The following is a 14,452-nucleotide window of genomic DNA, read 5'->3' on the forward strand; positions in this document are numbered from 1 at the left end:
AGTTATTTAAAATTCTTTTTTATATTCACGAAGCAAGGCTTCCCGTTGTTGCAGTTCTGGAGGAGCAATATGACTCAAAGTGGGGAGTCATTGTAAGGGTGTACTCCTAATGCAACCTGTTATCAAACGCAGAGTGGAGTTAAGTTGAGTATCTAGTTTATTGACATGGTAACTATTGAGCCAGACAGGAGCACCATACTCTGTTGCATTGTAAACTAGATCCATTGCAGTGCACCACAGAGTTGTGGCACTTGAACCCCATATAGTACCACAAAGCTTCTGAATTATGTTATTTCTGGTGCAAACTTTAGCAATGATATTAATCATATGCTGTTTATATGTCAGAGTTCTATCCAGCGTTATTCCCAGATATTTAGGTGTTGGATTAAATGAAATTAAAGTTCCATCAGCATATATCTCTGGTTTTTTATTTACAAGACTATTGTTCAGGTGAAAGCAAGAACATTCGGTTTTACCAGAATTTGGTGTTAATCTCCATTTTTTATAGAACTGCCATAAAGCTGACAGATCATTTGTCAATATTTCTTCAGTTCTTTTGATAGACTTGTCGCTGATCGCAAAAGCTAGATCATCTGCATAAGCAAACTTCCTGCTGGCTGTTTCAGGAATATCTGCAATATAAAGGCTAAAAAACAGTGGTGCGAGCACTGAGCTCCGAGGTAATCCATTCTTAAGCACTCTCTGTTTACTGATGCTTCCTCCGGTGACTACCCTGAAATATCGATCATAGAGTAAGTTGTTTAGGAGATGACCCAATATTTTACATGGGATAACCTTAAGAAATGTATATATGAGTCCCTCCCTCCAAACAGTATTGTAAGCCACTGTTAAGTCAATAAAGACTGCAGTAGTCTTCAGGCATCTTTGAAATCCTGCCTCAATGTAGGTTGTTAAGCTGAGAACTTGATCTGTGCAGCTGCAATCTCTTCTGAACCCTGCTTGTTCTATTAGAACACGTTCCAAAATTTTATCACTGATCCTGTTCAATATTAGTCTCTCTAACAATTTGTAGGTTGCACTTAAAAGGGCTATGGGGCGATAGCTTTCAGTTCTGTCTGCTGGCTTACCTGGTTTTAACACAGCAATGATTTTAACGCAGCCACTTTCAAGTATATTGTTAAAGAACTTAGCCAGCCATGATCTTGCATAAGGTCCACAGTGTGCCAGGAATTCATTGTGAACATTGTCAAATCCAGGAGCCTTCCCCATTTTGATATTTTGAAGCGCCAAGGATATTTCCTCACCGCAAAAAGGCAAAGAGAATTGTTGATTCTTTTGAGTTACAGACTTCATAGCCTTTAGTTTGCATTTTACCTCTTTAGTATGTTTTTTATCTATCGGAGATCTAGAAACCGAAACAATATGAGCAGCTATCTGATTTGGATCAACAAGAGGAGATTTCTTTGGTACAGAGGGGCTGCTTGAACCAGGCTTTTTAAGTAGAGACCAGGCTTTTCTACTAGAGTGTTTGAAATCTACGTTTTCAGTTATTTGAATCCACTTTTCCCTACAAGCAGTGTTGAGACTATGGAGCAGTTCTTCTCCTATTTCAGGATCCTTACTTTCAAGGAATTCCCGATACAGGGATTCGCTTTCATTGGTCCATCCAGACACATATTCTTTTCGGTAGCCTTGAGGAATGTATATTTTTGCCACCACTATAACTACTCCAGTGAACTGTGTATAGTTTTTGTAAGTTGGGGAAATTCTTCTAAGGTATGCATCTAGATCCGCAGTGAAGTTTTCCCAGTCAGCTTTTTGGAAATTCCATCTTGGTCTAAGAAATGATGTTATCACTGGAATTTAGGCTCCTAATTCCATACAGATGGGATGGTGCTGGCTATTTGGAAAAACCTCAAGAATATGTCTGAAAGTCTGTAGAGGCTGATTTTCACTATCAGTGGAGACGAATGTCAAATCTGGGTTATATTCTTTATTGCAGGCTCTTGATTTAAAGATGCCTTTTTCCATGGCATCAAAAACCAGTGAAGACGATGTTGATCTGCCTACTAAGCTACTATTTCCCCATTTTGATCATCAGATCGTATTTCCAAGAAGTATGATGACTGTCGAAGTCCCCAGAGTACACCATTGGGTGGCAGTATGTCTGTAGAACATCATTTGGCCAAACAGTTGCAGGTGGTTTATATACATTCACAATCGCAATGTCCGCTATTTTAACAGCAATCTTATGGATTTCGTCATCAGTCGAAGAAGATATCAGCACAGCATTCTCAATATCATTTCGGACATATGTTATGTTGCCGTAGCTACGACTGTAAGTAATCCCGAGAATGCCGTAGCCAGGGATTATTGCTCTAGATTTAACTTGATCTTCAGTTTCGGTATGTGATTCTTGAATGAGAAGTAGATCGACGTTTTTTTCTCGTAGACGTTTAGAAAGACATTGACATTTTGATGTGCTAATACCCTCAACATTTAACTGGAAGATATGGATATTATGTCCAATATTCCTTATCAGCTGGTTCGAAGAAAAACCATTGTGAAGGTTTTGAGTTTTCATGTTAAGTATGGTCAGGAGAGTGCACAATTGCACAATGGTCTGGCAGCCAGTCGTTCTAGCTCTTTAGCATGACCCAGGGTGCACCATGAGGAGGCGAACTAGAATTGCAACCCTTTAGATAAATATATAATAATTTAAGAAAGCAATAATAAAACAGGAACTTTCATTTTATACTGGAGGAGCTGCAGCCCTTATGGATGAGCTGCCACTGCTAATGACTTCAATTAACGAATATCCTCTCTAGTTTTGCATTATCAACAAGACCCTGGATATCCCTCTAAATTATTCCTGGTATGATTAATATATAAATTAAATAGCAACAGCCAAGAACAGAGTGGCAAGTATATTATGTTTTACCTACATTCTCTTGTATTTTGCTCCTCCATATGCTATTCTTTGATATCCATCCATCGGTAACCTTTGTGTCCATATCCATCCAATTTACTTCAATTTACATAATAGAGTTCCAATCGTGACTTATAATCAGAAGTTTTAAAGGAACATGTGTTCTAGACATGTTGTTAAACACTTTCACTTGTATAATAAAATATAGAATTTATTAAAAAGTTCAATGTTTCATCTGATGTACCCTCGATATCATCAGGAAGAGAAGAGATCAGATAATTACATTCAAAACATGAATCACAAGATATGAGTCATGCAGCATGTGCTTACTAGCTCATTTATTGGTCAGAGCTGATTGGCGGGAGAATGCACTGTTAGAGTTCAAAGAAAGAAGTTGATAGTTTCTGCAACTAAAATTTAAATAACATATTCAGTATTTTTTTTTTTAATTATGAATAGTTGATGACTTTCACTTCCCAGAACTTTGAAATTGTATAAAATCAGAGCAGTTAAGATTCAGATAATTTTGTATGGTTTCATGTGTTTCGAGATGTGTTTGTTGTTGTTCAGACGTTCCTTTGAACTCCAGTGTATTCTCTAGTCAACTCAGCTGTGACTGAGACATGAGATAGTAAGCACATAAATGCTGTTTATAGAAAGTTTTTTAACCTGATTATAACTTAAACTAAAAATTCCAAGAAATTATATTCTTGTTTAATCTTTTCTCCAAATGTAAGGAAACAAATGTAAGCAAACAAAGTTTGCACCTGAAAATATCTTCAGGACTGAGGTAAGGTGGTACAACACTAGACAACTCGCAGCAAAGGTGGACCAAGCTCTCATCACTCCTTGTCTCAGTATCTCCCATAATGCAAAGCACATCTCCATGCAGACATGTATACTGCTATGCATTAAGGAAAGGGCCACTACCCAGACCGGTTTCGACCTTTATTGAGGTCTCGTCAGTGGGAGGCAGACCCAAACGTGGAGATACTAAGGCAGAAGCAATAGGAGAGGTCATATTTACCTATACGAGTTGCCAACAAGTGTACCACCTTATTACGAATTACTCTAGATTTAGAGAAAGATCAAGGATTAAGGATTAAACTAAGTTTATTATAGTCTAACCAAGTGCAAAATAAACTTCCAACATCTTTCTCTAAATCCAGAGTAATTCCATAATAAGATGGTACACCTGTTGGCAACTCGTATAAGTAAATATGACCTCTCCTATTGTTTCTGCCTTAGTATCTCCACGTTTGGGTCTGCCTCCCACTGACGAGACCTCAATAAAGGTCGAAACCGGTCTGGGTCTCATCACTCCTTGTCTCAGTATCTCCCATATTGCAAAGCACATCTCCTTGCAGACATGTATCTGCTATGCATTAAGGGAGGGGCTGAGACAAGGAGTGATGAGAGCTTGGTCCACCTTTGCTGTGAGTTGCACCACCTTACCTCAGTCCTGAAGATATTTTCAGGCACAAACTTTGTTTGCTTACACTTGGATCAAGGATTAAATTAAGTTTATTATGTAAGTAAACAAAGTTTGCATGTGACCTTTCTTCACATCTAGGCTGAATAATAGTGGTCTGGATATGGTCCATTCTACCTAGACCAGTTTTGATCTTTATTGAGGTACAGTTAAAATAGTAATTGGGGTACCTCTCCAGAAATTCTGAGTGATCTACAAGGTTATTCTAAATCTCACTGAAACATCCTAAAGGATAACTATACTAAACTCATCACTCCTAACCAGAATCACTAAAGGACAGGAAGCTCAGTGATGGCTCACTCAGTGACATACAAAAAAACCCATTACCTAGTAGAACTGCTCTACTCTCCAGGAAGAAAGCCACCATCAATACCAGCCAGACCTGATACCAAGTTTGAAATAATGCAGAAGTCATATTCTACACACAAGTAGTAAAAAGGTGTCACAATTTAAAAAAAAAAAAAGACTCTGAATTAGAGCTAGTTGTAGAAACTTTATTCATTTGTTTAAATTAAATTAAAAATGCAGGTAAATTACATTCTTTTTGAAAATTATGGAGACAATTACCGTGTTTGAATAAAAACTTTAGTTTAATATAACTAAAATCTACATTCGACGTTTCGACCTTTATGTCAAGGTCATCTTCTGGAGCATACAACTATACACAGGAAACAAACTACACTACAATCAAACTGGTTTGTTAAAGACACTGACCAACCACTACAACAATTGTTGGCCTGGCCTCTGGTGGAAAAAAAAAAAAAAATTATACATCAACGCTAGAGTCCTATTATTATCTGTTGGTTGTAGAAATACATTGGGCACAATAACAAGTATCTATCTATATACATATATTAACATCATGTACACATTCCAGCCAGTTGGTATGGAATGGTTTCTAATACTAGCTGAGGATTGGCTAGAGTCCTGACTTATGCTGGATCTTACATATTAGGTAGGCTGAATGTGTGCCATCCAGATTCTTGGAATTTTCATGCCATCTTTGTTGTTGATATTTGGGTAGTTTATCAGGATTTCACAGGCTTCCTTAAATTTCCTTTTGTACCAGGTTTTTGTACAGTGTAAAGAGCAGGTGCTTTTCCAGTTGATTTGGTGTAAGGTGTTGAGTGTGTGGTCTGAGAGGCCTGCTTCACCATAATGGTTATATTTAATGTGTCTAATGTGTTCTTTCTTACGTATAGGGATTGTCCGTCCTGTTTCACCAATGTACGGTAAGTTACAGGTGCAGCAGATGCAATAGACTCCAGGATGTGCTAATGGGAGGAGAGGATCCTTAGAGGAGTTGAATATGGTTTTAAGTTTAGTGGGTGGTTTAAAGGTGGCATTGAGGTTATAATGTTGTAGGATTCTGTTGATTTTTTCCGATAACCCTTTAGTGTTATGGTTTTACTGTAATGGTTTATAGTTATGGTTTTACTGTAATCTAGATTCGTTTTTGTTGTAGTTTTATGGAGTATTTTTGTTATAGCCATTATTTATGACTAAACTAAAGTTTAGTCATAAATAATTAAACATAATTAAACTAATGTTTTTATTCAAACACAGTAGTTGTCTCCATAATTTTCAAAAATGCATTCGGATCACCGTGTAAGCCTAAAAGAAAGGAAAAAATTACATTCTTGTTTAATCCTACATCCAAGTGTAAGCAGCAAAATTTGTGTATGAAGTATCTTCAGGACTAGGCTACTTATATATAGGCTAATGACTTCACATGAATTGCTTTAGTATTCCATAATGCAAAGCAAACATCCTTTTGGGTGTGTATAATGCTATGCACTATGGGAAGGGCCATTACCCAGACTGGTTTCAACCTTTATTGAGATACTGTTAAAGTGTAGGGGTACCTCTCTCCAAATACTTATATATATATATTTATTTTTTTTTTTGAATAATGACTTCATACATGTAAGAGAAAAATAAATATAATTTATTTCTCCTAATTTTGCTCAACACTGTGAGCTTCTATCAGGGAGAAGATGCTTTAGAAAAACTTCCAACAACATTTAAATTCTGAATACAAGAACGAGTCATTGAGGACACATATAATATCACGTGTCTCGGTTTGCAGCTGTCCAGCAGGAGGAAACACTATAGAGTTCAGTAAAGCAGGAATTTTAATTAATTAATTAATTTAAAAATAATAAATAAATAAAAATATAAAAAGTTATAAACAATTAACAGCAATCACTTCCCAAAACTTGGAAATAGGCATACAGTCTGTCTGTTTAAGATTAGGATGGTGGCACAGTGCTTCACACGATTCAAAAAACAAAAGATCAAATTTGAACCTACTGGGATATAGCATCTTGATTCAGTTCCAGTGAACTCTGTGTCTGGTATCAATGACATGAGAAGGAAGGCCTGAGCCTTCAGAATCCAAAAATTTTATATAATCTTGATGTTATTCAATTCTAATAGTAGCAAAGATGACAAGAATAGGGCATTTGATAAACACATAAACACTAGGCAAGGATAATGGTGATACTGTATCTTTGATAGGTGGTATGAAAGATAACAACTTTCAGGCTTGTTTAAAGGTGATGTACTAGGATCCTTCACAGATATAATCTGCGAAGAATCTAGTTATTTATTCAGATGTTCCTTTAAGGTAGGGTATGCTAATCCTTTCAACATCAGATTGTAGTCTGGAAGATGATTGATAATTATCAAATATTTTCTGTTTCAAAGTTCCACTGTATCCATTAAATAATAGAGTAAGCTTTATTTTATTTAATTCTTCTAATAGAAGAGACTTAGAAGACAAACTGTGCATGCTCGGTCAGGGGCACGCCAGGGTATTTGCTGCCAGGTGCAAACATTTATTGGCAGCCCCTAATACTGCATTGTATAATCCAAATTAGATATTAGCTCCATAAAATGCTACCCTATCAATGTTGTCGCCCGGGTGCAGTGCACCCCTTGCACCCTCAAGTTGGTGCGGCCCAGTGCTTGGTGTACAAGGCTTTTAAAAATACCAATTTTTTTTGCAAAGGATAATGAGGTGAGGATGTGCCAATATTAGTCGTTATTCAAAAAAACATAGTATGTCTAATGTGCATGTCTTTATTAAAGAACCAGTAACTTATTCTTACAGTGAAGATTACTGGAGGTCTGTCAGAAATTTTGGTAGCTTACATTTAAAGGAGTCACTTGCATAACCAAACTTGTGTTTCTAAAACAATGTCGTAATGCTAATTTAATTTCCAAATTTTTATCAAAATGAAAGAGGCTATTAAATCTTATTCTGCTCATAATATTTAACAAAAAGCTAGCAAAGCACTATTGTCTGAAGGGATACATAATGTTAAGAAGGCTGTTCTTTTCTAATAACAGTAAAATTTCTGAACTTCAAACTCTACAACAGAATATTCTTAGTTCTGAACATTATCATTATTATTACCCAAGACTCCATGGAGTCATGTGGAAATGGGACTCCTAGATGAGTCCCATTTTCACATGATTAGTAGAATTTCTCTTTCCTCAGCCAGACGATTCAATAGATGATTTGCAAAGAACCTCCTATTTATCATTTGGCAAAATATTATTCAAGGTTCTATAGAATTTTACAGGGAAAACTATCTCACTTAAACAATAAACAGAAGTTGATATGAGTTTAAATTAGAACAAAGCCATTAGTTCATTCAGCAAGCAACCAGCTCTGCCCATAAAAAATGGGTTATAAATTATCTAACCATCCTTTTACAAATGATGAATTAAGCATATCATCAAAAGGTTCAGATTTTGCAATAACACCTCATCGTCTGCCTCATTTAGACTTTATGATAGGCAGAAAAAGGCATCAGGGAATTACATACAGATGGTGCTAACAAGCTAAGGTTTGAGATTGCAGACATTTTGTATAAAGCTAAAACTCCTTCACTGAATATTTCATTACCTGAATGACAAGGTCTGTATTCTTTATGCAGAAAAAACATCATTGTAATAACAACGCCTAAGAAAGGAAATGTAAATATACAATACCACTGATTACAATTGCAAACTTAATGCATTATTGCATGAGGGATCCAATTACAGTATAAGTGACAGAGATCTTACGCAAAGCCAGCTAAACAAATTGAATAAATTATTAGATCAAACATATTACTTAGATAATAATACTCTTGAAAAGTTGCAGATTCATGATGCTTGTCCCCCACATATTATTATTATTATTTAGGCCTACAAAAAGTGCACCCCTCCTGCAATGTGTCTTTTGACTCCAAGGAGTCAAAAGATACATTGCAGGAGGTCCTTCCTAGGAAACACAAGTCTATCAAGACTCATCGTGGGAGGTCCCTGCTAGAAAACACAAAGTCTATCAAACCACTCCTTAAACTCATTGACCGTTCTGGCTCTCACCACTCTATCAGGCAATGTATTCCACAGTTCAACCACCCTCCATGCATATAAACCACTCCTCACCCTCTTGCTCACAGTGTTCTTTTGTTCCTAAGGTACACAAATCTGGTTATCCATTACGTTCAATAGATGATTTGCAAAGAACCTCCTATTTATTATTTGGCAAAATATTATTCAAGGTTCTACAGAATTTTACTGGGAAAACCATCTCTTATATAAAAATATAGTTTTTACTTCAAAGAAAATATTAAAGATCTTCTTCTTCAACAATCTGAAGTAATGGATTTTTTATGTGATTTCATTGTTTACAAATATACCACTTCAAGAAACTCTACAACTTTTGCAAGTAGATTTCCCTTTGTCATCATCAATTTATTCAAGTTTACTATCAATGCCAGCTATTTCACTTGGCATAATAAATAATTTTAACATATCAAAGGTACTGTGATGTATGGTCCTATATCACTTGCTTTGAATGATTATTTTATTAAGCATTTAGAGGATAAAATGTTTAACACCATTTCTGCTCAATCTCGCATTTGGCTACATTTTGCAGATGACATCTTTCCAATTTGGTCTCATTCTGAAACAGAATTACTTCAGTTTCTGGATAAAATTAGCTCCTTATATGCTCACATCAAGTTCACTATTGAATGTGAATCCAACAACAATCTTCCCTTTTTTGGATACTTTAAGGCATCGAAACTCTGCTGGTAGTACTGAATTTTCTGTTTACAGGAAGCCAGACAAACAGGCATCCATGCATCTTCACATCATCAGCCTTCACAAAAAATAGGTATTATCAAAAGCCTCGTACACTGAGCAAGAACAATTTGTTCTTCTGAGTCTCTTCTATTAGAAGAATTAAATAAAATAAAACTTACTCTATTACTTAACAGACACAGTGAAACCTTGTTCTATATCACCAATTACAGTATAAGTGACAGAGATCTTATGAAAAGCCAGCTAAAAAAATTGAATAAATTGTTAGATCAAACATATTGCTTAGATAATAATACTCTTGAAAAGTTGCTGATTCATGATGCTTGTTCCCCACATATTTTATTTATATTATACAGAAAATGTGTGATAATTATCAACCCTCTTCCAGACTACAATCTGATGTTAAAAGGATCAGCATACCCTACCTTAAAGGAACACCAGAATAAATAACAAGGATCCTTCACAGATATAATTTGTACACCACCTTTAAACCAGCCCGGAAGTTGTCATCTTTCTTACCACTTATCAAAGATACATTATCACCTTTATCCTTGCCTGGTGTTCATCAAATACCCTGTTCTTGTCATCTTTGCTACTATGGACAGACTGGCTGTTCTGCTACTATTAGAATTGAATAACATGAGGATTATATAAAATTTTTGGATTCTGAAGGATTCAGATCTTCCTTCTCATGCATTGACACTATACACAGGGCTCACCAGAGCTGTACCAAGATCCTACACTAGAGTAGGTTAAAATTTGATAATCTATTTTTTGAATTGTGTTAAACACTATGCCACCATCCCAATCTTAATTGGACAAACTGTATGCCTATTTCTAAGTTTTGGGAAGTGATTGCTGTTAATTGTTTATACTTTTTTATATTTTTATTTATTTATTATTTTTTAATTAATGAATTAATTATACATCTATCCCCACTTCTCTAAACTCTACTAATTTTTCTCTTACTGAACAGATGTGACCAAGACACGTGATATTATATGTGTGCTCAATAACTCATTTTTGTATTCAGAATTTAAATGTTCTAAGCAGTTTTTCTGTCTTCTCCCTGAAAGAAGCTTATGACATAATGAGTGGAACAGTATATGTTGAGACAGTTCAGCATGGCAAGTGCAAGAAGAATGATTGTTATGGGAGATTTTAACTACAGCAGTATAAATTGGGGAAAAGAAGATGCACGTAGCAATAAGGGAATGGAATTTCTCGAATTCTTGAGGGACAAATGTCTTAGGCAACATGTAATAGAGGAACAAGAGGTTCAAGAGTTTTGGATTTGGTTATAGCATCAGAAGAGTTGATAATAACTGAGATGACATCTCTCCGACCAGTTGGAGAGAGTGACCATATGGTTTTGACTTGGAAAATGAATAGACATGCAGGAGCATCAAAGAGATGGAAATGTATGTGGAATTATAAAGCAGGTGATTATAATAGTCTTACAATTCAACTTTGAGAAGTTTCGTGGAGAAAGGAATTGAAAGGCCGGGATGGATATCATTAGTGCTTGGGAAAAGGATATCGTTAGTGTTTGAATCGGGATGGATATCATTAGTGTTTGAATAAAAACTTTAGTTTAATATAACTAAAATCTACATTCGACATTTCGACCTTTATGTCAAGGTCATCTTCTGGAGCATACAACTATACACAGAAAACAAGCTACACTACAATCAAACTGGTTTGTTAAAGACACTGACCAACCACTACAACAACTGTTGGCCTGACCTCTGGTGAAAAAAAAAAAATTATACATCAACGCTAGAGTCCTATTATTAGTGTTATCTGTTGGTTGTAGAAATACATTGGGCACAATAACAAGTATCTATCTATATAAATATATCAACATCATGTATATTCCAGCCAGTTGGTATGGAATGGTTTCTAATACTAGCTGAAGACTGGCTAGAGTCCTGACTTATGCTGGATCTTATATATTAAGTAGGTTGAATGTGTGCCATCCAGATCCTTGGAATTTTCATGCCATCTTTGTTGTTGATATTTGAATGGTTTATCAGGATTTTGCAGGCTTCCTTAAATTTCCTTTTGTACCAGGTTTTTGTGCAGTGTACAGAGTAGGTGCTTTTCCAGTTGATTTGGTGTAAGGCAGTGGTCGCCAATGGGGTCGATATGACATTGTTAGGGGTCGATTTGGGCTCAGGAGTCGATTGGGAGTCGACAGAAAAATATAAGACATCGTTGTATGGGTAATATTTAATTCGGTTAACTTGGATTACCTCCATGACAAAAGACATGGAGGTAATGACAATGCAATTAAGAGTGAATCATGGGATCAGTACCTCCATCTTACAGGTCCTATTCAAGGACCTGTAAGATGGAGTAAGGCCATGAAAATAGTTACTGAGGCCAATCAAGTAGGCCAAAATGACGTATTTACCAATAAACGGATGCTGGTGGTTCCTGCAGGCTGGCGCAGTGGGAGCGAGATTGCAACACATGCATGGTTCTTATTTACTGATACTTACAAGTATTTGATCCCAGTCTCATTTTTGCGCATCGACATACAAGTGAGCGTTAATGTTCTAAAATTCATCAACATACATATTATAATTCAATCGTTATTCATTCACGAACTAAACTTCTCTATGCTGAAGAGTTGAGCAGTGCTGGTAGTAATACCAGTAGTTTATTAATATCACTAGTAATACCAGTGATATTACTAGTGATAGTAATAGTAGTAGTAGTAATAGTAATATAATAATATATACTATATTATACATACAATAAACACTAACTATAAAATAAACAATCTAAAAACTCACATAAGCATCTTTTTTGCTTGTCCTATTATAATTACATAATAGTAAAATATAGGGGGTCGATAAAAAGTCAAAAAACGCTTGAAGGGGTCGGCTGGCAAATGACTTTGGCAACCCCCTGGTGTAAGGTGTTGAGTGCATGGTCTAAGAGGCCTACTTCACCATAATGGTTATATTTAATGTGTCTAATGTGTTCTTTCTTGCGTATAGGGATTGTCCGTCCTGTTTCACCAATGTACGGTAAGTTACAGGTGCAGCGGATGCAATAGACTCCAGGATGTGCTAATGGGAGGAGAGGATCCTTAGAGGAGTTGAATATGGTTTTAAGTTTAGTGGGTGGTGAAAATTATGGAGACAACTACCGTGTTTGAATAAAAACTTTAGTTTAATGTAACTAAAATCTACATTAAAAAATTTTTATTCAAACACGGTAGTTGTCTCCATAATTTCAAAAATGCATTCGGATCACCGTGTAAGCTTAAAAGAAAGGTTACAAAAGGAAACTGTGAGAAAGAGGGTGAAGAGTGGTTTCTTTGCATGGAGGGTGGTTGAACCATGGAATGCAGTGCCTGATAGAGTGATGAGAGCAAGAATAGTCAATGCGTTTAAGGAGTGGTATGATAGACTTTGTGTTTCCTAGGAGAGACCTCCATAGATGAGTCTTTTGACTCCATGGAGGCCTGAATAATAATAATAATAATAATTAAAATCAGACAATCCATATGCAGATTTACCACGAATAGGATATCCTGTTTAAGGCTGAGAGTAAGACTTTAAACGCAATGTTTTGTAAGATAACAAATACTTACTTTTGAAAATCTTTACTTGAATCAACGACACCTTCTGTCTTTTTATTTTCTTCTATTTCTGCTTGGAATGCCAAAATTTCACACTTTGTTTCTTGCAGCATTATCACTTTTGAATTGAAACTCTTCTTCATTTGATATATCTGATATTAAAAATGAATTTAATTTGAAACAGAACTTAAACACTATAAAACTTAATTAGGATATTATTATAGAGGGTGTCCCAAAATTCACACAAGATTTAAATTTAGTGCCATTTGTGCGGTAAAGTATTGCCAACGAGAAAAAAAAAGACAGTGTGACAGCTGACAGTTCAGGGTTATTACAAATGGAGCGCTACACGAAAGAACAACGCATTTTTATTGTTGAGCAATATTTTAAAAATAACGAAGGGTTTGGCAGCTACAGTTCGCAATTTTCGTACAAAATATGGTCAGAATAGTGATTTAACTTCGAGTGTGAAAAGATTAATTAAAAAATTCAAGGAAACTGGATCAATTAGTGATCCAGTTTCCCGTCACACTCTGGCCGTCCTTCAACAAGTCGTTCAACAGAAAACATTGAAGCAGTTCGTGAGTGTTGCTGAGAGTCCAGGAACATCAATTCAGCACTGTGGTCTTGAATTGGACATTTCGAGAAGCTCTCTACAGCGTATTCTCATGAAAGATTTGCATCTTTATGCTTAGAAAGTTCAATGGACTCAAGAACTGAAGCCTACTGACCATACACAGCGAAGAGAGTTCGTTGAATGGATTATGGAACAACAACAAGTGGATGCTTATTTTTCGAACAAAATCATCTTCAGCGATTAGGCTCATTTTCATCTCGATGGCTTCGTTAATCAACAAAATTGTCGCATTCGAGGTTCAGAAAATCCATGAGTGATTGTTAAGAAACAAATGCATCCACAACGTGTCACTGTTTGGTGCGGATTTTGGGCTGGAGGCATCATCGGTCCATTCTTCTTCGAAAATGCAGCTGGTAAGGCAATAACAGTTAATGGTGCTCGCTATCGCGACATGATAATCCAGTTTTTTGTGCCTAAATTGCAAGATATGGATGTGGACGACATGTGGTTTCAACAAAATGGTGCCACATGCCATACAGCCCGAGAAACAATTCAATTACTGCACGAGTCATTTCCTGGTCATGTAATTTCCCGTTTTGGTGATCAGAATTGGCCACCCAGATCATGTGACTTAAGGCCATTGGACTTTTTTCTTTGGGATGTTTTGAAGTCTAAGGTTTATGCCAACAAGCTACCACCCACGCCTTGAAGGAGGAAATTGAGCGCTGTATCAATGAAATTCAGCCACATTTATGCAAAACGGTCATGGAAAATTTCGACAAAAGAGTGCGTATG

At 36.1% G+C, this 14,452-nt stretch overlaps 1 protein-coding gene across 1 annotated transcript in view; it reads right to left on the reverse strand.

Moving 5' to 3' along the window:
- LOC150095207 (cilia- and flagella-associated protein 44-like) overlaps positions 1-14,452 on the reverse strand; it is a 267,172-nt gene that overhangs the window by 208,787 nt on the left and 43,933 nt on the right. The window contains exon 2 of the mRNA XM_090410619.1: positions 13,093-13,232. Coding sequence (XP_090266745.1) covers positions 13,093-13,232 — 140 coding nt within the window. The remainder of the gene's footprint in view (positions 1-13,092; positions 13,233-14,452) is intronic.

The sequence above is a fragment of the Typopeltis vanoorti genome, chromosome 20 (assembly GCF_054136105.1).
Source record: "Typopeltis vanoorti isolate ZY-2024b chromosome 20, IOZ_Tvanoo_1.0, whole genome shotgun sequence".
NCBI lineage: Eukaryota > Metazoa > Arthropoda > Arachnida > Uropygi > Thelyphonidae > Typopeltis > Typopeltis vanoorti.